The sequence below is a fragment of the Ranitomeya imitator genome, chromosome 3 (assembly GCF_032444005.1).
Source record: "Ranitomeya imitator isolate aRanImi1 chromosome 3, aRanImi1.pri, whole genome shotgun sequence".
NCBI classification, from domain to species: Eukaryota; Metazoa; Chordata; class Amphibia; order Anura; family Dendrobatidae; genus Ranitomeya; species Ranitomeya imitator.
The window spans coordinates 99,718,238-99,737,684 of record NC_091284.1 but is presented as its reverse complement, the minus strand read 5'-3'; the positions used below and the strand labels follow the sequence as shown (position 1 = coordinate 99,737,684).

The following is a 19,447-nucleotide window of genomic DNA, read 5'->3' as shown; positions in this document are numbered from 1 at the left end:
CATGGGCACGAATGAGGCTGCGCGGCCATTGCATACTGGGACCGTGAGACGTGGATGTGGGAGGACGGTGGTACAGGCAGAATACACTGCATGGTCAGGCCCCGGAGTGAGACGAAAAATTAATGTAAGAAAATAATTAAGATGTTTACACATAGAAAAAATACAAAGGAAAAAATAAACATATAAAAAGTGCACAACCATAGTGTCCTGTTACATGACATTAATTCATTATCTCGCACAATGAATGTCCCAAAAATTAATAACTTCATTTTTTTATTAGCTTATCTCCTTCCCAGAAAACTTAATAAGCCAAATGCAAGTGAAAAAAAAACCAAGTAATTGATTGGAGGGTGAGTAAGAGTATGTATCATTTCTTTACATGGACAAACCCTTTAATTTCAAGACTATCAATGACCAATCCCGGGATAGGTAATCAATATAGGATCGGTGGGCGTAAAACACCCGCCCCCCACTGATCAGCTGTCTGCTGTGGCGGCTGTAAAGTGACAGGAATCAGAAGTGCTTTCCAACCGCGGACACTTGTGATTTGTAGTACTACGGCAGTTTACTGTTGCCAGGAAGAAAGATGGCGCCGCACTTCCGCGTTTCTCCGGTCGCACAAATGACGTCACCAGCGAGACGACAGATTCTTACAATATGGCGGCGCCCGTCAGTGACGGCGTGAAATACTGACTACGGGCCGGTAATACGATGTGGTGCGCGCTGTTCAGGTCGGTCCTGGCTGAGAGCAGAGCTGCAGGTCAGTGGCGGCGCACAGTGATGACGTACTCCTCCTGTCACTGCGGTCACGCCATGGGAGCCGGACAACCTAGCGTGTACTGACTGCTGGGACTTGTAGTTTTCCAGCAGGTTGCAGATACTAAGTAGCCTTGGTCAGTGCTGCTGCTGTATACACAACTATTATGCTGTGTGACAGTAATAACTGTGCAGTGACCGCATGACTCCCAGGGACTACAGCTCCCATCATGTTGTGCAGCCTGCGCTCAGGAGCCTGGATTTCCTCATTGTAGATGATATGACCCCGGGGGCAGCTGACATTTTTTTGCCCTTGCTCCATCACAGAATTTCTGCCCAGAGCCATCTACACAGACACATTGTTGTTTGGCTTTTCTATCTGAATGCACCCAGTTTACACCCATTATGGCCAGTGTTCACACTTGTGCTCCTGCCCGCGGATTATACACCATTATGTGTGCTGCCTCTACATGTAAAGGAGTTGTCCACTACTTGGCCATTCCCTTCTTAAGTGCCCAAGTTACCAGAGTAAGATCCTAAAACCGATCCATTCCCGCGAGTTCTCTGTGGTATGTGGGACACTGTCAGATGAGCGCTGCAGCCAATCACTGGTTGCTGATCCTCAATATTCAAGTAAAGCTAATTATCCGCTAGTGTCCAATACTGAGATACAATGGCACTTCATGTAGATCTGTTAATCCAAAGTTCGGACTTCCATTATAGTCCGCCAAAAGGAGAGAACCATTAATTAGTTAAAAACGGTAGTATTTTATTTCACTAATTTAAAAATGTATTTATAAATACAACAATTAATCACAGAGTGTCCAGTAGGGGGGACCGCAATCTAATCATGCTCAGGAATGTATAGGATATTGTTTAATAGAATGATAAAAAAAGGAAATATCAATAAGTATAAGTGGGATCTAAGGGAACAATCCAGGTCCAGTGACCATACAAATCAGCAAGAGTTCAATGTAACAATTGAATCAATACATTAAAGGTATAGTAACCAAAAGATTCCACCTGTAAGTATAATATTGCCACTCTAAAATGCAATAAGGGGATACAGTCCCAACCTATTAAATACTGACCCAGCTCCACTGTGGTAAGACTAAATAAACACCCAGCATCTATGGTCCCACAGAAAACATTAACCCTGAGGTGGTACCAGAAGTATAGCAGATTCCAATGAAAGCAGCTATACTGAACCACATAATCAGGGTGTCATAATGGAGGCAAGAACACTAACCTGAACAAGTGCATAAACTGAGCGTCCCCCCTCACCCCGACGTACGTTTCGCCTATAACTACTGTTTTTAACTAATATTTCTCTTCTTTCGTCAGACTATAATGTAAGTTTGAACTTTGGTTTAACATTACAATAAAGCTGATGTCAACTTTGACAAAATAGTAAAGGCTGGCTGCAGTTGGTCAGTGGCCACTGATTAGCGCTCATGCGACATAAGTGACACATCGCCCAGGAGAATCTGTGCCATCTTTTTTTTATTTTATTTGGGGGATTAGGAATTTAAGAAGTGAATGACTATACTTTGTCTGGTTTTGACAGACGCAACCTAGCAAAGTACTCAGCTTTCTTAAACTTTGAATACAGCCGCAGAACAGATCCTGAGTTCAAATCCCACCATGGGCGTTTGCAAAGCATTTGTATTCTGTCTCCATGTTTGTGTGGGTTTCCGCCGGGTTCTCCTGCTTACTCCAAAAACATACTGATAGGGAATACATTGTGAGCCCCAATGGGGGACAGTGATGATGATATCTGTGAGTTTGTGTGTCATGAAATGCACACATCCATATAGTCTTCACTATAGATTCATCACGTGGTGTAAAACTGAGATGTAGTTCAGGGCTTACATTTATCAGGGTCAGCGCGACGGAGAGATTCTCACAGATCCAGTGCTATAAATGATCAGCTTTGCATTGTTAGGTCGTAAATTGTCATAACTATAACAGGATAAAGCACCGGTCTCCTATAACTATAGGTTCCCATACACTTTAGACAATTCCTCAGGCTACAGCTATTTCATCTGAATCCCACAAACACAGGTATACTCGGCGGCACATTTCTGTGTTTTCTAAGAAGTCAGGAAAGCTTTCTTTGTAACATCATTTATTTTATTTTTGTTAGCCATTAAAATGTATCATGGCTACAAGATTATTATTTTATTTTTCCCACTGAGAGCCATCCTGTGTTTTTGTCACTGCCAGACTCCTTTGGAGGCAACTTATCTCCTCACCAAAAGAAAAGTGACAGGGGATTGAATTTGTTCTCATCATCTATGTTGGGAGGATCAGGAGGCCCCCATACAGATTAGACTATCTTATGCTCTAGCCAAAATCTGTGTAATGTTTATGGGGGCTCTAGCTCCTAACTACTATTATTATTAGTATTTTATTTATATAGCACCATTGATTCCATGGTGCTTTACATGAGAAGGGGTTACATACAAATTACAGATATCACATACAGTAAACAAACTAACAATGACAGACTGATACAGAGGGGCGAGGACCCTGCCCTTGCGGGCTTACATTCTACAGGATGGTGGGGAAGGAGACAGTAGGTTGAGGGTTGCAGGAGCTCCGGTGTTGGTGAGGTGGTAGCTCCGGTAGTGGTGAGGAGGCAGCGGGGTCAGTGCAGGCTGTAGGCTTTCCTGAAGAGGTGGGTTTTCAGGTTCCGTCTGAAGGATCCGAATGTGGCTGATAGTCAGACGTGTTGGGGCAAAGAATTCCAGAGGATGGGGGATATTCGGGAGAAGTCTTGGAGGCGGTTGGGTGAGGAGTGAATAAATGTGGAGAGAAGGAGGTCTTGGGAGGACCGGAGATCACGTGAGGGAAGATATCGGGAGATTAGTTCAGAGATATATGTAGGAGACAGGTTGTGGATGGCTTTGTAGGTCAGTATTAGTAATTTGAACTGGATACGCTGAGGAAATGGGAGCCAGTGAAGAGATTTGCAGAGGGGGGAAGCAGAGGAGTAGCGAGGAGAGAGATGAATTAGTCGGGCAGCAGAGTTAAAAACGGACTGGAAAGGTGCAAGGGTGTTAGCAGGGAGGACACAGAAAAGGATGTTGCAGTAGTCAAGGCGGGATATAATGAGGGCATGCACAAGCATTTTAGTAGATTGAGGGTGGAGGAAAGGACGGATTTTGGAGATATTTTTGAGCTGCAGGCAACAGGAGGTGGAAATAGCTAACTGACTATTATTGTTATTTAGTGGTATTATTGTAATGTATACCTAGATTTTTATCAGGTCTTTTGACTCTTTCATGTAATTGTTTAACTTTTATTCTTCCCCCACAGGAACAGTCCTACTTCTTAGGAATATAGAGCGTCACAGGGTTAATAGATTAGCTGCATGTCTATACGGAAGAGACTCTGCTATTGGCAGTTTGTTGGGGGTACAGCAACATAGTCCAACAAATGAACTTCTCAGCCCACAAGCACCGGCCGTGTCCTTTAATAAAGGTAAATGTCTGTGTACATTTGTATTGACGATGTATAATATTGTTTAAATAGGGATGTGATGATTGACGAACCCCATCACCTCTTTGGGGTAATCCTGAATTTCCTACAGGCACAAAATCCCTCTTGGCATTCTACAAGTGGATTACAGCAGGCATCACCAAGATTCACCACCTTCTTAATATAGATGGTATCACTTTTTTTTTCGTTCTCAAAGAAATATGTAATCTTCCTTCCAAAGAAATATTCAGATACCTCCAACTTAAAACACTTCATTACTTCCCTTCTAAGAAATGCAACCCACCATATTCTTTAACCCCACTGGAACAGAGATGTATAAACCCTCAGGCATCGGGCACTACCTCGCTTTTCTATACTTATATAAACCATACCACCCACAGACGTCATGTCACCTATACTTCTCTCTGGGAAGCCGATATTGGCTCCACGTTGTCTGAAGACTCGACTCCAATTTAGTCCTCTACCACAAGCGCCATGACTCCACTTAGGGTAGCAAAAGCTGTTCCTAACCATTCCACCCAATGTTTTAGAAGATGTCAGTCTATAGGACACATGTATGGTGACTTTGCTCCAAAGCCCGTAGACTTTGGATTAGGCCATAATTTATAGAAAACCACGCCGAGAGGCTTTATTAAATACTCATTCCAAACTTTTCCAACCTGATTTCCTTCATTCTTCTTGCTAGTAAACACACGATTTCCTCAGCTTGGAGAAAACCAGGGCTTGATCTCTCGGAAGTCAAAAGACTGATCTCTTAGTATCTGATTAATGAAAAACTATGTGACAAGCTGGAGAAATCTGAGACAATCTGTCCACGATATGTAGAATATAGGATCCCTAATCTATTCGCCCCACCAGACTTTGACTCTACTTAACTAGTGTTACTTGCTATATAGATTTAACTCCCTCTCGGGCTCATTTCTAACCCTCCGCTCCCCCTGTCATCTATCTTACTATCTCCATTGTTATATTTTATAAGACAAAAGTTTTCATGAATGTTTTTCAAAACCCAATTGTATAGTTTATCCTATGAAACCGTAATAAAAAAATCAACAGTTTGCAAAAAGAGACAGTATAGAAGCCTGTGAGCAAGATTTTCCTCGTTAAGTCTGCCAGCACGTCCCTGGGAGTGATTCCGGCAGATTCAGTGTGACTGCCCTGCGAGTAGGTGCTGCATCAGTGACTAGCAGAGATACATGGCAGAAGGTGTGCTATGTTCTTAAAAATACATGTTTGCTTACATGGATTTCTCTAATAAGAGCTGAGAAGGCTTAGAGGCAGATACAGCACTAATGGGGGAGACTAAGGGGGAAACCCTCTTTCTAGTTCACACATTCAGCCCGCCGCTGCAGAGTACTTTTTCATTGGATGTAACTTATATCTATATTTTTCTTTCAGTAACTTTTATCCCGTAGCCTAAAAGGGTCTTCTTCTATTGTAAGACATTCGGGCAGCTCCCATACACATTAGATATTTTTGTCAGGATTGAGTTTGGTCTCCTTTCATCTAAGGTGCAAGGTCATCGTCATAAGTAATGTTTTACCTCCCATTTGTCGTCTTTTGTAGTTTGCTCCAGTTCATAATAATCGTAATTCTCTGTTTGCAGCTGATCAAGACAGTTTATTATTGAATGCCCCTGACCAGCCAGAGATCTCCAAAGTGCTCAAACTTGCTATTATAGGGGCTCCCAATGCAGGAAAATCAACTTTATCCAACCAGCTTCTGGGCAGAAAGGTAAAGAGCATAAGACACCAGAGTTGTATTCTTGTTATATGTCCATTACTGTGAACAATTAAAAGGCGTATTCACAGTGTCACAAACTAGAGTGATACATGTTCGAGTTGTGAAACCCACAGCAGTCATGAGAACGGGGGTCCTATGTCCCTCCCTGTTGAATGGAGCAGTGCAGCCTTCTGCATGCAGACTGACGCAAGGGAGAGGTTGTGATTCTGGAAATGCCTCTTTAGGATGTCCTTGTGGGGTTGTCTGGCATTGTTGCAACATGAGGCTATGGAGGGTTCAGTACATTTTGAAAAGAGGGGTCTTCATATAAATCACTGACTGACCTGGAGCCTTCTTTTGCCTTAGAGGTTCTGCAGCAGCTGGGTTATGTGTTTTCTGGCCTTGTAGCTGCAGCAGAATCTTTCTAAAGAGAAGAGCGATCTTGTGTTCTTTATTACAAAGCTTTCTTTAGCTTCAACAGATGAGTCTTTAAAGGGAACCCGTCACCAGGTTTTCCCCATGTAAAATACAGCCAGCACCTTTAAACCCTCTTTTACAGCATTCGGGTGTTCTGTCTGTATGTTCCCAATCCCGTAGGTAAGGCATAATAATGATGTTTTCTTATACTCGCAGACGGCGCGGACCGGTCCGATGGGCGTCTCTGTTCTTGATCCAGCGTCTCCGCTCTACTTGCAATCTCCAGCACATGAGTGCGATAGGGGACGATAAAGTGGGAGACGTGTTATCCACATGAAGGAGGACGGTGATCGCAGGAAGAGAGGAGGCGCCAGATCAACACCAGAGACGTCCATCAGACAGTAACGCTCCATCTGTGAGTATAACTGAAGGTCTGTTTTCCGTGCCTTGTAGGGGGGATTGGGGACTGAGACCTCATATTAACACGGGGCATAAATGTGCTGGCTGTACTTTATATTAAGAAAACCTGTCGACAGGTTCTCTTTTATAGAGTCTCTGTTGGCTAATTAGGCTTAGGAGGAGAGGAATTGGGCAAAAAAATCAGGAGCATCCTGTAAAGGGAAGAAAACTTACTACTGGCAGCAAATAGTGAAGTTATCTGCGCCAATCTTATATTAACCTACAGTTTGTAAAGGCTTTTATATTTTAGGTGTTTTACCATATGGCTGCCATTCTAATGGTGTAAATACCCTTGTGTAGCTTTTTCCTGTATCCAGTAAAGTCCACACCACACGCTGCAAAGCACAAGGGATTCTCACAGAAGGAGACACCCAGATTGTAAGTACCGTACTGACGTGCTTAAGATCAGTGATGGCGGCAGTGGCCTCGTGCTAGACGCTTGTAAATACAGACCTAGAGGACCACCAGAAACACTCATGAAGAGATACAGTACTATGCAAAAGGTTTACACGGGTGTAGAAAAAAGCTCCAAAGTAACAAGGCTTTCTCAAAAGTTTTATTTTTATCAATTAGCAAAATGAATGAATAAAAGAAAAATCTAAATTAAATCGATATTTGCTGTGACCGCCCTTTGCCTTCAGAACAGCGTGAATTCTTCCAGGTACACTTGTGCAGTGTGTTACTGTACAAGATATTTAACCCCTTATGTTTTACACCATTCATTTTATCATATGATGTACTGGGAAGCTCGGGAAAAAAAAATCCTGTGCATTGAAACTTCCAAAAAAGTGCACTTTTATATTGTACTTTTTTATTTACCATGTTCACTATATGGTACAACTAACCAGGAATTATAATTCTCCAGGTCAGTACGATCACACCGGTACCAAACATATATATAGTTTTTTTTTAATTAAGTGGTGAAAAAAATTGGAAATTTGCTTAAAAAAATAAATAAAAAGAATTTGCTCGTCTTGCCATTTTCCGAGACCTATAACCTTATCAATTTTCAGAATATGGGGCTATGTGAGGGCTCATTTTTTGCGCCCTGAGGTTACGTTTTAATTGATACCATTTTAAGATGATAAGATGTTTTAATCACCTCTTATTGCATTTTATTGCAATGTTGCGATGGCTAAAACTCCCCGTAATTTTGGAGTTTCAATTTTTTTTCCTGATTATGCAATTTACCAACTGTATTAATTTATTTTAGATTTTGATAGGTCGGACTTTTATGGACTCAGCGATACCAAATATGTGTATTTTTATTTCTTTTTTTAATGGGACAAATGAGGTGTGATTTGAACGTTTTCTGTTTTTTTTTTTTTTTTTTTTCTACTGTATTTAAAGTGAATCTGTCATCTACTTTACTAGATGACGTCTACTATTACTAAAGTAATCTGAAAGAGAAGAAAAACAAGTTAGATTATACTCACCCAGGGGCGGTCCCGCTGTGGTCCGGTACGATGGGTGTTGCGGTCTGGCGCCTCCCATCTTCATCCGATGACGTCCTCTTCTTTGCTTCCTGTCGCGGCTCCTGCGCAGGCGTACTGATTTGCCCTGTTGAGGGCAGAGCAAAGTACTTTGAAGAGAAGAAATATAAACCAGCTCACCCGTGATGCATAAGCTGAGTTTCGGGAGCACGGACCCGCTGTGTCCAGGCGTGTAGAATCCAAGAGAAGAAAATGTCCAGCTTCACCGAATCCGTGAAAAAAAGATTTCTTTATTCACAAACTTAAACATGGAGGATACAAACTTCAGCACAAACCATATGGGTAAGAATCTCAACGCGTTTCTGGAGACTAAGCTCCCTTAATCATGACATCAATCATTTAATGTCATGATTAAGACCCCGCCCCCCGAATTGGCGCCTCTCCCTCTCTGCGAGACTTTACCACCTCTGCAACTCCGGTGGCCATCTTGATCCACCCTGCCGGCACACACACAGGGGCTATGGTTTTGTATTAAAGGGGCGCATGACCAAAATTACCTGGTCTTAAAGGCACATGACCAGTATTCCTGGTCTTAAAGGCACATGACCAGTATTATCCGGTCATAAAGGCGCAAGACCAGTATTCCTGGTCTTAAAGGCACATGACCAGTATTCCTGGTCTTAAAAGCACATGACCAGCATTCCCTGGTCTTAAAGGCGCATGACCAGTATTCCTGGTCTTAAAGGCACATGACCAGTATTACCCGGTCTTAGGCTGGTTTTACACTTGCGTTTCAAAACGCATGCGTTTAAAAAAAAACGCATGGTGAAAAAACGCGTGCAAACGCTGCGTTTTTTTGACGCATGCGTTTTTGCATGTGGTGAAAAAAACGCGGCATTTTGACGCGTTTACATGCGTTTTTTCATGCGTCTGCGTTTTCTAAACGCATGCAGATAAATGTGTGACAGCTGCCAATCATCAAAATAAAGTAAAAAACCCACTATAAACCGAAAGAGCTAGGGGTAGGGTTAGGGATCCTAACCCTAAAGGGATCCTAACCCTACCCCTAACCCTAAAGGGATCCTAACCCTACCCCTAACCCTACCCTTAAAGGGATTAGGGGTAGGGTTAGGATCCCTTTATCAATTTTATGGTGTGGGGTGGTTTCAGTGTGTTTTTATGTTTGTTTTTTTTAAAAAACGCATGCGTTTTTAACGCATGCACAAAAAAACGCATTTGTTCCCATTGACTCCAATGTGTTTTTTGACCCCCAAAAAACGCATGAAAACGCATGCGTTTTTTTGTGTCCAAAAAACGCCTCTCAAAAATACTACAAGTTGCATTTTTGAAAATGAACGCATGCAGTAAAAAAACGCATGCGATTGAAAACGAGACCAAACGCGTACACAAAAAACGCATGCGTTTTCAATGTTAAATATAGGGGAAAAAACGCATGCGTTTTTTTGTGCAAAAAACGCTGCAGACAAAAACGCAAGTGTGAAACCACCCTTAAAGGCACATGACCTGTATTACCTGGTCTTAAAGGCGCATGACCAGTATTCCTGGTCTTAAAAGGCACATGACCAGTATTCCTGGTCTTAAAGCCGTCGGCTAGCAGGGGCCTGCAAGTATTCTAGAAACGTACACACGCCTAGAAAACGGAAGTTTCATTTCCTGATCCCTCACCAATGATTTGCTGAGAACATGTCTCTGAATATGGATTGGATATTTCCTTGGTTCTGGACTCACCAGAACTTCAGAAAAGGATGGATTTGCCTATTTATGTCTTTAAACAATCTCTGTAGATTGACGAGGACTTCGGTTCTAGTCTAGATCACGCAGTGTCCCTCATGAGGAAACTAAACTCCCTCGCAGAGCATCTGCCATTCACCCCGACAGGGAGCGTCCGGATAAGCGATCCACTGGACAGAAACCTCTGTAAGCGCGGTATCCTTTTTCAGCAAATATGCAAACATGCGGGGTGCTCCCTCCCTAAGACGTGAGATGCCATGCCTGGTCTGATTCTTAAGGGCAACAGGTCCTTTTAAAGGATGCCGATCTCCCCACACCAGCAATAGTTGAGCACGTGTATACTCTTCTACAGCCAGGTCTAACTCCGGACAACCAGCCCTGTCCACCCAGGGACCTTAACTCTGTGGATGTACGTGGATGTACATAGGCTCCTTTTTTTTTTTTTTTGCATCGGAACACCCCCTCTGCATCTCCACTATTTGGCGGATGATGTAAGAAGGCGGACGATCCCTTTCTACTTGCCTGTTAAGAGGATGGTGGATCGAGGGTTCATCATTTTAACTCCGCACAGTCAAAAGTGAGTGGTGATAGTAAGAGACAGTTTTTCCTGACCTTCTGCATGCAGCCGCGCATCCTACCACTTGGCATATATCCGGGTATAATCTCCTGTGGTATACCTTCCAGTATCAGTACCCGATGGATCATCAATTAAAAATACAACCGACTGTCACATAGCAAATCTAGTTTGTTCCATCTTGCAGCCTCCAGTTCAGCGCTCTACCCTCCCTTAGCAGCCGCATGTGTTGCTAGAGCAATGGTCTCTTGGTCAGAGACCTTAACTATTTTGATTTCCTATAGACCCAACCAGCAGTGGATCAGTTGTCCAGGAGGGTCTAGATCTAAGGGATCTTGGTTCCAAAATGGGGACCGAAAAGTAAGACTGATCCTGAATCTCAAACTTCTACCAAGCTTGACAAGGTCCCTCTTCTTCGAATGGAGTTCCCCCGCTCAGCCATTACTTCAACGGAAAAAGGGGGAGTTTCTGGCATCCACCGACATTCGGGATGCTTACCCTCACATTCCTATGTTTTTCCCTCTTCAAAATTCCTTTGCTTTCCCTTTCGCAAACAGAATTTTCAAATCACGACCTTGTCCTTCAGCCTTTCTATTGCACCCAAAGTGTTCGCAAGGGTTATGGGGCTGTCTTGTTCCTCTTGCCTAGAGGCACGGTCGCCCTGCCCTATCTGGTCGACTTTCTAGCCGCTCTTTCAGCCCGGCGCTGAGTCGTCTATATCTCTTGCGATACCCTCTCTCTCCTTGGCTGGCAGCTAAACTTAGACAAGTTTTTTCCTCATTTCCAGCCCAGCAGATATTCTTTTTGAGGATGATCCTGGAATTTTCCAGAAGTTTGGTGATTCTCCCTTGAGACAAGTTTGTGGCCCTTCAAAAGGGAGCTCGCGCACTTGTTCACTCATCTCCCTCATTCCATTCGATTTGCTAGGAGTGTTCTGAGGAAAATTGGTGACAATGGAAGTGGTTTCCTTCACTCCTCTCGTTTTCTGCAGGTCAATCAGTCTTTCAGAGGGTAGTCTCTGAGCTCCTTCCTTATCCAGGGAAGATCCTTTCTCCCAGTTATTAGTGACTACCGATGCCAGTCCTCTCCTCCTGATCATTGTTCTGGGCATCCGAACAGTACAGCTAGTTCTACAGCAGGTCCACTGCCTTCTGGCGGGTCACCCCATCCAATTCAATCAGACAATCCAACGTCTGTGCCATACGTCAATCATCTAGCAATTACCCACTGTCGGGCGTCATGGCCGAGGTACCTCACATTCTCTGTTGGACCACGATCTATCATCTGGTGATCTCGGCACTACACATCTCAGGTGTAGAACTCTGGGCTGTGGACGCCGTCAGGGTCCCGCCTCATGTGAGTGGGAACTTCACCCGGAAGTCTTCCATCAGATCTGTCTTCTCTGGAGCACGCCAGATGTAGGTCGGATGGCATCCAGACTGAACACCAATGTATGCTAAGTTCATGGGTCGGCCTCCAGGTCCAAAAGCCATCGCATTGCATGCTCTGGTTCTTCCATGGTACCAGTTTCCTTCACCCCTCTTCCATTACTTCCGAGATCTTTTCGGAAGCAGGAAGGGCCCCAGTGATCCTAGGAGATCCGCACTGACCATGTCAGGTTTTTTCTCGTTTGCTGAACTAGTATTTTTCCGTATTAGTGCAACAAAACTGCAAATATGGACTTCCTCGCAGGGAGTCTTCACATGTGGTTCTTCCCTATCGCATACCATTAGATCCTTGGGACCTTAATGATCCTGGGAGTCTTACAGTAGGCTCCTTTTTGATCCAGATAGACTTTACTGTCAGGGAACATCGCCATTTTTTCTCTGCAATCTCATCCATCCTGATGAGTCTTTGGAGCTAGCTGCTCTGTTCTTTCAGACCTTTTCCCTTATTACCATCAAGGCAAGGTTGTCTACAGGCAATCCCCATCCCTTGTTACCAAGGTGGTATTGTATTCCCACAGTTATAAGAGCATCGTTCTTCCTTTATCTCTTTCGACACCAGTCCACATAACGGAATGGGTTCCCCATATTCTGGACGTGGTGAGTTCTCGGAGTAGGTATGTCTCGAGGACGGCGTCCTTCCGAAGGTTGCACACTTTATTTGGGCTACCTCACTGTAAGAGGACTGCTTCCTGACGGTTACAGGAAGGGTTTAGCCGTTTCATCAGCCATGTTAGCTTGGTGGATTTGTTAAACCATCCAGGAATCCTTCCGTGCTAGATGTCAGCCTATCCCCCTGTCTATCGAGGTTTCTTGGATTCTAGACACCAGGCGCCGGCACAGCACGATTGCAAGCTTGCGGGTTCGTCCAGTCCGCATGCATTCTTGAAGCACTATAATTCCCAGACTTTCACAGATGTGAGTCTGGGCAGGTGGTGTCGCACTTGTAAGTAGCGGTCACACAGGGCCTGATCTGATGTTGTCCCCACCCAGGGATTGCTTTGGGACGTCGCACGGTCTGTGTCCCCCAATGAGGCGTAGGAGAAATAGGGATTTTTGTGTACTCACCGTACAATCCTTTTCCCCAATCATTGGGGACACAGCTCCCACCCTATTATTAGCTTGTGCTTGTTTTATAATCTGACATGAGATATATATATATAGAGATATATATATATATATATAGATATATATATATATATATATATATATCTATATATATATATCTATTTTGACATGCTACTGTATATGTTGTTATTGATCTCCTACTGCTTTTGCACCAAACTGGTTAGCTGAGAGCCAGCAGGAGGCTGTATACTGCAGGGGAGGAGCTAACTTTCTTTGTATCACTTCGTGTCAGCCTCCTAGTGGCAGCAGTATACACCCACGGTCTGTGTCCCCCAATGAGTGGCTCGGAAAAAAGGATTTTACGGTGAGTACACAAAAATCCCTATTTAATACTTTCCTCAGGGGACTAGAATTTGCGATCATCTGATTACTTGTGCTATACATAGCAGTGCTAATGCACAATCTCCTATGAATGTCTTTTGCAGAGCTGGCGTATATTTACATTCAATAAAATTATATTTGTAAATGACTTTTCTTAATGCGCTCTTTTGGGAACCGATGTGCTTGCTATTAATTTCAGAATTTTTTTAAATCAACTTTTCTAGGTACACTTGTACAGTTTTTTAAGAAACTTCGTAGAGAGGTTTTTCTGAAAATCTTGAAGAATTGACCACATGTCTTCTCTGGATGTAGGCTTGTACAAATCCTTTTTTATCATCATGTAATCGTAGAAAGTCTTGATGTTGTTGAGATCAGGGCTCTGTGGGGCCATATCATCACTTCCAGGACTCCTTGTTCTTCTTTACTCTGAAGATTTTTCTTAATGACACTGGCTGTAGGTTTGCGTTCATTGTCCTGCTGCAGAACATTTGAAACCAACCAGATGCCTCCCTGATGGTATTACAAGATGGATAATTATCTGCCTGACTTCAAGGAAATGGGCTACAGTGATCACCGTAGACGCAGTGTTCAGCCAAGAAAACTTCATGCAGCAGATGAAAGACACGTCATACTTCAGTACAAAATCAGAAGATGTTCACTAGTGCCATCAGCTCAGGACTGGCAGAAGCCAGTGTGACCCAGCTACACCATCTACTGTTCATAGAAGACTAGCCAGAAGTGGTCTTCATCAAAGAATTGCAGCCAAAAGCCATACCTGCAACATGGCAACAAGACCAAGTTACTCAACAATTCACAAAAACTTAGGAACTGGCATGTGGAAACATGGCAACAGGTGCTTTGGACTGATTAGTCAAAATGTGAAATATTTTGCCTGCTAAAGAGGGTAGTTAGTTCTCAAAATGCTGGGTGTCCGCAGGCACCAGTGAAGCATGGTGTGTAGGGGGAGGGGTGTCTTCACAAGTTTGTGGCTGCATTTCAGAAAATGTTGTTGGGGATTTGCTCATGATTAATGGTGTCCTCAATCCTGAGAAATATAGGCAGATACTTCATCAAGTAATACCATCAGAGAGGCTCCAAACTGTAGCAGAACAATGACACTGAACATACAGCTAATGTCGTAAAGGACTATCCTCCGTATAAGGGCTCATACTCACTTGCGTGAAATACGGCCAAGTCTCACAGGTTAAAACCCGGCTCTGCTGCCGACACACCGGAGCGGGCGGACGCACAGCAATACATGGAGCTGCACGCTCCTCTCCCAAGTGCCGGCGGCAGAGCCGGGTGTTACCATACAAGACTTGGCCATATTTCACGCAAGTGAGTATGAGCCCTAAAAAAGAACATGGAGTCCTGGTGATCATGAGATGTCCCCACAGAGCCCTGATCTCTGCATCATCCAGTCTGTCTGCCATTCCATGTAGTTACAGAAGGATTTGCACTAGCGACATCTAAAAATCTGTGGTTAGTTTACCAAGATGCTAGGAACAACCTCCTTCCTGAGTTCCTCTAAAAACTCTGCAAGTGTACCTAAGAAAATTGATGTGGTTTACAAGGTTAAGAGCGGTCATAGCAAGTATTGATGTGGTTTAGATTTCTCTTTTGTTCATTGACTTTATATTTTTTTTAGTTGATAAAAATAAACGATTTAATACTTCTATTATGGAAAGCATACTTTGCAGTATTTTTTTCCACACTTGCCTAAAACTTTTGCTTAGTAATGTAAGTAGTACTGTATATTTTTTGTTTGTCTTGTACCATTTGCCACTGTTTTCATATTCTTTATTTCTTTAGATCTTGGCACAAAATGGTGTACCTGTATGTCAGCGCTGGGTACACGGTATATGGAGGGGGCTCAGAGGCTGAGCTTCCCTGACAACCGGTAAATGCCAGCTAAGTTGCATAGGTGACGCCTGTCTACCTGCAGTGACTGGAGCCTAACTCCTATCACTGCTGTACTTTCTGAGCGGAGTCCCAGTGGAAGTTTGAGAGGTATCCAGAAATGCCTATAAGATCCTGTGCAGTAACTACATCTCTCATTAATATGTGTGAGGGCAATGCGTGCAGTGCTGAGTGTTGTGCTAGGTGGCCCTGGCCAAGAAATTGCTTATGACCTATGTTGTCTTTAGATTCTTCTGGATACCCCCGGCATGGTCAATTCCGTTAGAGCTCATCGGTAAGTTCCCTTTTTTTCTTGACTGTGTGTGATTAATGGAAATGTATGTCTTTTATATGTAATGATGTATCGGATTTAGTCCCCATTCCCTCAAAAAAAAAAAAAAAAAAAAAAGAAACTGCAAACAAAATCACTAATAACATTATTAAAAATTCTAAACTTTGTGTGTGGAATTGGTCTATTGTGTATGGCATTGTTTCTGTACCAGTAGCTTGGGAGCCATATGTGGATCTTAAGCATATACAGCATGTGGCCTCACCATTGCAAATACTGAGACCCTATGGACAAGACCCTTTCACTGGCTGATACCCCCATGGTAGCGGTCATCATTTCTGGCCATCTACATCTACACTGGCCGCCAGTCTACTGACCCAACTAGGCAGTATCATAGACCGACATAGATGTAAAGCTCTGGTCAGGAGACCCTTAGTCTCTCCATACTTGGAATCGTGAATATCAGATGTGTGAAACGGGCCCTAGTCATATCTTAAAGAAGCACTCCTCCCATAAAAGTTTTTATCCTCTTAATATATTGCAATCATCATATTATACAGCACTGTGTACTTACAATTATTCATTTTGCCTTTCTATCCAGTTAATGCTTATGTTTTCTCCGCTGTATGTACAAACAGGAAGTCTGTTGCCCCTGCATAAATCATCCCTCTCTTCAACTTTTAACCCATCTGCTGCCTCCTCCCCCACTGCCAGGGTCTTTTGCAGAGACTCGTGGCTTGTGCAGAGAAAATTGACCTCCTGTTTCTACATAGATCTAAGGCTACTTTCACACTTCCGTCTTTATTGATCCGTCGCAATGCGTCGTTTTGGGGGAAAAAACGCATCCTGCAAATGTGCCCGCAGGATGCGTTTTTTTTTCCCATAGACTTGTATTGCCGACTGATCGCGTCCGTCGCGCACTGGATGCGTCATGTTTTGCCGGACCGTCGTCACAAAAAAACGTTCAAGGGAACGTTTTTTCATACGTCGCATCCTGCACTTTGGAGTGCGCATGCCCGGGCGGAGACCTCTAGCTCCTCCCCGGGACTTAAGAATGGGCAGCGGATGCGTTGAAAAACTGCATCCGCTGCCCACATTGTGACGAATTTTAACAACGTCTGTCGGTACGTTGCGCCGACGCTTAGCGACGGCCACGTACCGACGAAAATGTGAAAGAAGCCTTAGAAGGATTCAGCTAGTCAGTTTGTAATTAGTGATGAGCGAATATACTCGTTACTCGAGATTTCTCGAGCACGCTCGGGGTCCTCCGAGTAATTTTTTGTGCTCGGAGATTTGGTTTTTATTGCCGCAGCTGAATGATTTACATCTGTTAGCCAGCATAAGTACATGTGGGGATTCCCTAGCCACCAGGCAACCCTTTAAATGAAAGATGACTGTAAACCTTTCCACAGTGGTGGTCATATAGCCGAATGTTCTGCATGATTCGGAAACCAGGCAGAATATAGAAATCCTGCAGAGAACACCGGGCTCATTATCCTGATAATTTTTTCTATGTTTGTCAGCAGAGTACTGATGTAACGGGCCTTAAACACCTTCTGTTCTGCTGCAGGCGGATTAGAAGGGAGAGGATCCTGCTGCAGCCAGATGCCTCTAATCCGCCATATGCATTAGATGGCTTACAGCCATTCCATGCTTCAGCTGATCATTTGGCTGGCGGAACCATTGCCATCTTTCCCATACGCGATAGCGCTCCTGTGTTCTCTATAAAAAGCTGCCGACAGACATCTCTGACAGCCGCTTGTCTCCAGGAGATCAATACGAGTGGACATTCTGGAGTCGGACATGCTTGATTGTCAGGAGAAGTTGTCAACCAGTTGGCTCGCGCCCTCATACACAGAGCGTCGGTTGACCTCATCGTTGAAGTTGGTGGGTTTGGCTAATGTGTATGGGGGCTACAGATTAGATGGTGGCCAACTGAGTGTTCCTGTGTTTTTTTTTTCTATGAGAGCCGCTACCAGACTCGTCAGCAGCTTATCATGCGGGGAACCAAAGGATCGGCTGATGAAATCAGACATGCCGGATAATTCTTTCCCCCAACATTATTTGTCAGGGGAGTATTGGCGGACCCCCATACTCATTAGATTAGGCTACTTTCACACTAGCGTCGGGCCGAGGTTACCGACGCTAGCGTTGTTTGCGCCGCGCAACGGGTGCAGCGAATGCAGATTTTCATCGCATCCGCTGCCCCATTGTGAGGCCCGAGGAGGTGGGGGAGGAGTTACATTTAACGTTTTTTGCTCCCGGCGGTCCGCCACAACACGGCGCAACCGTCGCAAGACGGTTGCGACGTGTGTCAATATGTCGCAATGCGTCGGTAATGTAACTCTATGGGGCAAAAACGCATCCTGCAAACAACTTTGCAGGATGCGGTTTTTCCCCTAAACGACGCATTGCGACGTATTAAAAAAAGCGCCAGTGTGAAAGTACCCTTATAAGCCGATCTCACCAGTATTGGGGGCTCTTTAGACTTTAGTCTAATGTGTAAGGGGGCGTCTATAGACAGACCTATGTCGGTGACGTAACTGATCTCCTGGGGTATAGAAATCTTTAAAATATTTTTCAGCTTGTTTAGTATTTGTGCTGGGATTTTGTTGGGGGGCATTTTCTGTGCTTAAACACACCATGCAGTAATGTGACGTGCATTGTTCGGTTTTTTTTTTTAAGTATAAAAGCTTCTTTTATGTAATTTTCTTTTCTTAGCTGATTGAGTGACCCAATATTCATTACAATGATTGTACGGCTAGGATTAGGTTTAGCGCCATGTCCGCGGGGATCTCGGAGCGCAGTGTTTAGGCATCTTTCTTTCTTTTCCGTCACCCCCTTGATTTTTACAAGTAACAGGGTTTCTAACTTGGCCAGAGATCAATAACACATATTTACATGAATCAATGGGTTTTGTCAGTGCTAGCTTAAGGGCCTCGCTTCACACAGGCAATCGATGTACTGAGGGGATGTAGTTAATGCCACATTACTCGTGCTTTAAAGAACCAATAAACATAACAAATCACCGTATAGAAAAGCAAAAATATTGGTTCCCAGGCTTAAGAAGCATGACCTTTTTAATGTCTCCTATTTTCTAGCTGGATTTAAAGGGAAACTGCAGTTTCTTAATAGTACGGTAATTATTTATTAGTGAGTGTGTAATAGATTGTTTTAAACATGTGATTTACAGGCAATGCTAGGCATTAAAAAGAGTGGATCCTTTCATAAAATCTTAGTCCTGGGGCTAAGTTTGTTATAAAACAAAATTAAAAACAAATTGCCTTCCCTGGGTCCAGCGCTGACTCTTCCCCCGCGCTGCTCCCGGTGTTTAGTATTGGCTGCAGCGCTGACATCACCTCGAGAGCGCAATCGGTGAGCTTAGCGCTCTGAGCAGGGCGTTCCGTCTTCATGGGCTGCGTGCACTGATTGGATGTCGACGTGACATCAGCGCTGCAGCCAATACCAGACACTAGGAGAGAAGGCGGAGACTCCGCGCTGGATCTGGGGACCTGAATAAAGCGCGGTTTGAACTTGAGGACCAAAATTTTCTGAAAAGGGTCTACCCCTTTAAGCAAGGATTCACTTGGGCAAAGTCTGTAGCATTTTCTCTTTTTTTCTGTATGATCTTCTAAGCTGATTCATGGCCAAATGAAAATTTAACAAAGGTGATCATAAATCATCTTTAAAAGATTGTTCAGGACAAAGAAATATTACAGACCTACCAACAGATGAACTCATTGATGAA

At 43.8% G+C, this 19,447-nt stretch overlaps 1 protein-coding gene across 1 annotated transcript in view; it reads left to right on the top strand.

Annotated features, from left to right (window-relative positions):
• Positions 1-632: 632 nt before the first annotated feature.
• Positions 633-19,447, top strand: part of ERAL1 (Era like 12S mitochondrial rRNA chaperone 1) — a 48,271-nt gene continuing 29,456 nt past the window's right edge. Inside the window, exons 1-5 of the mRNA XM_069761213.1 lie at positions 633-760; positions 4,078-4,242; positions 5,867-5,994; positions 7,159-7,236; positions 15,659-15,705. Coding sequence (XP_069617314.1) covers positions 712-760; positions 4,078-4,242; positions 5,867-5,994; positions 7,159-7,236; positions 15,659-15,705 — 467 coding nt within the window. The 5' untranslated portion in view covers positions 633-711. The remainder of the gene's footprint in view (positions 761-4,077; positions 4,243-5,866; positions 5,995-7,158; positions 7,237-15,658; positions 15,706-19,447) is intronic.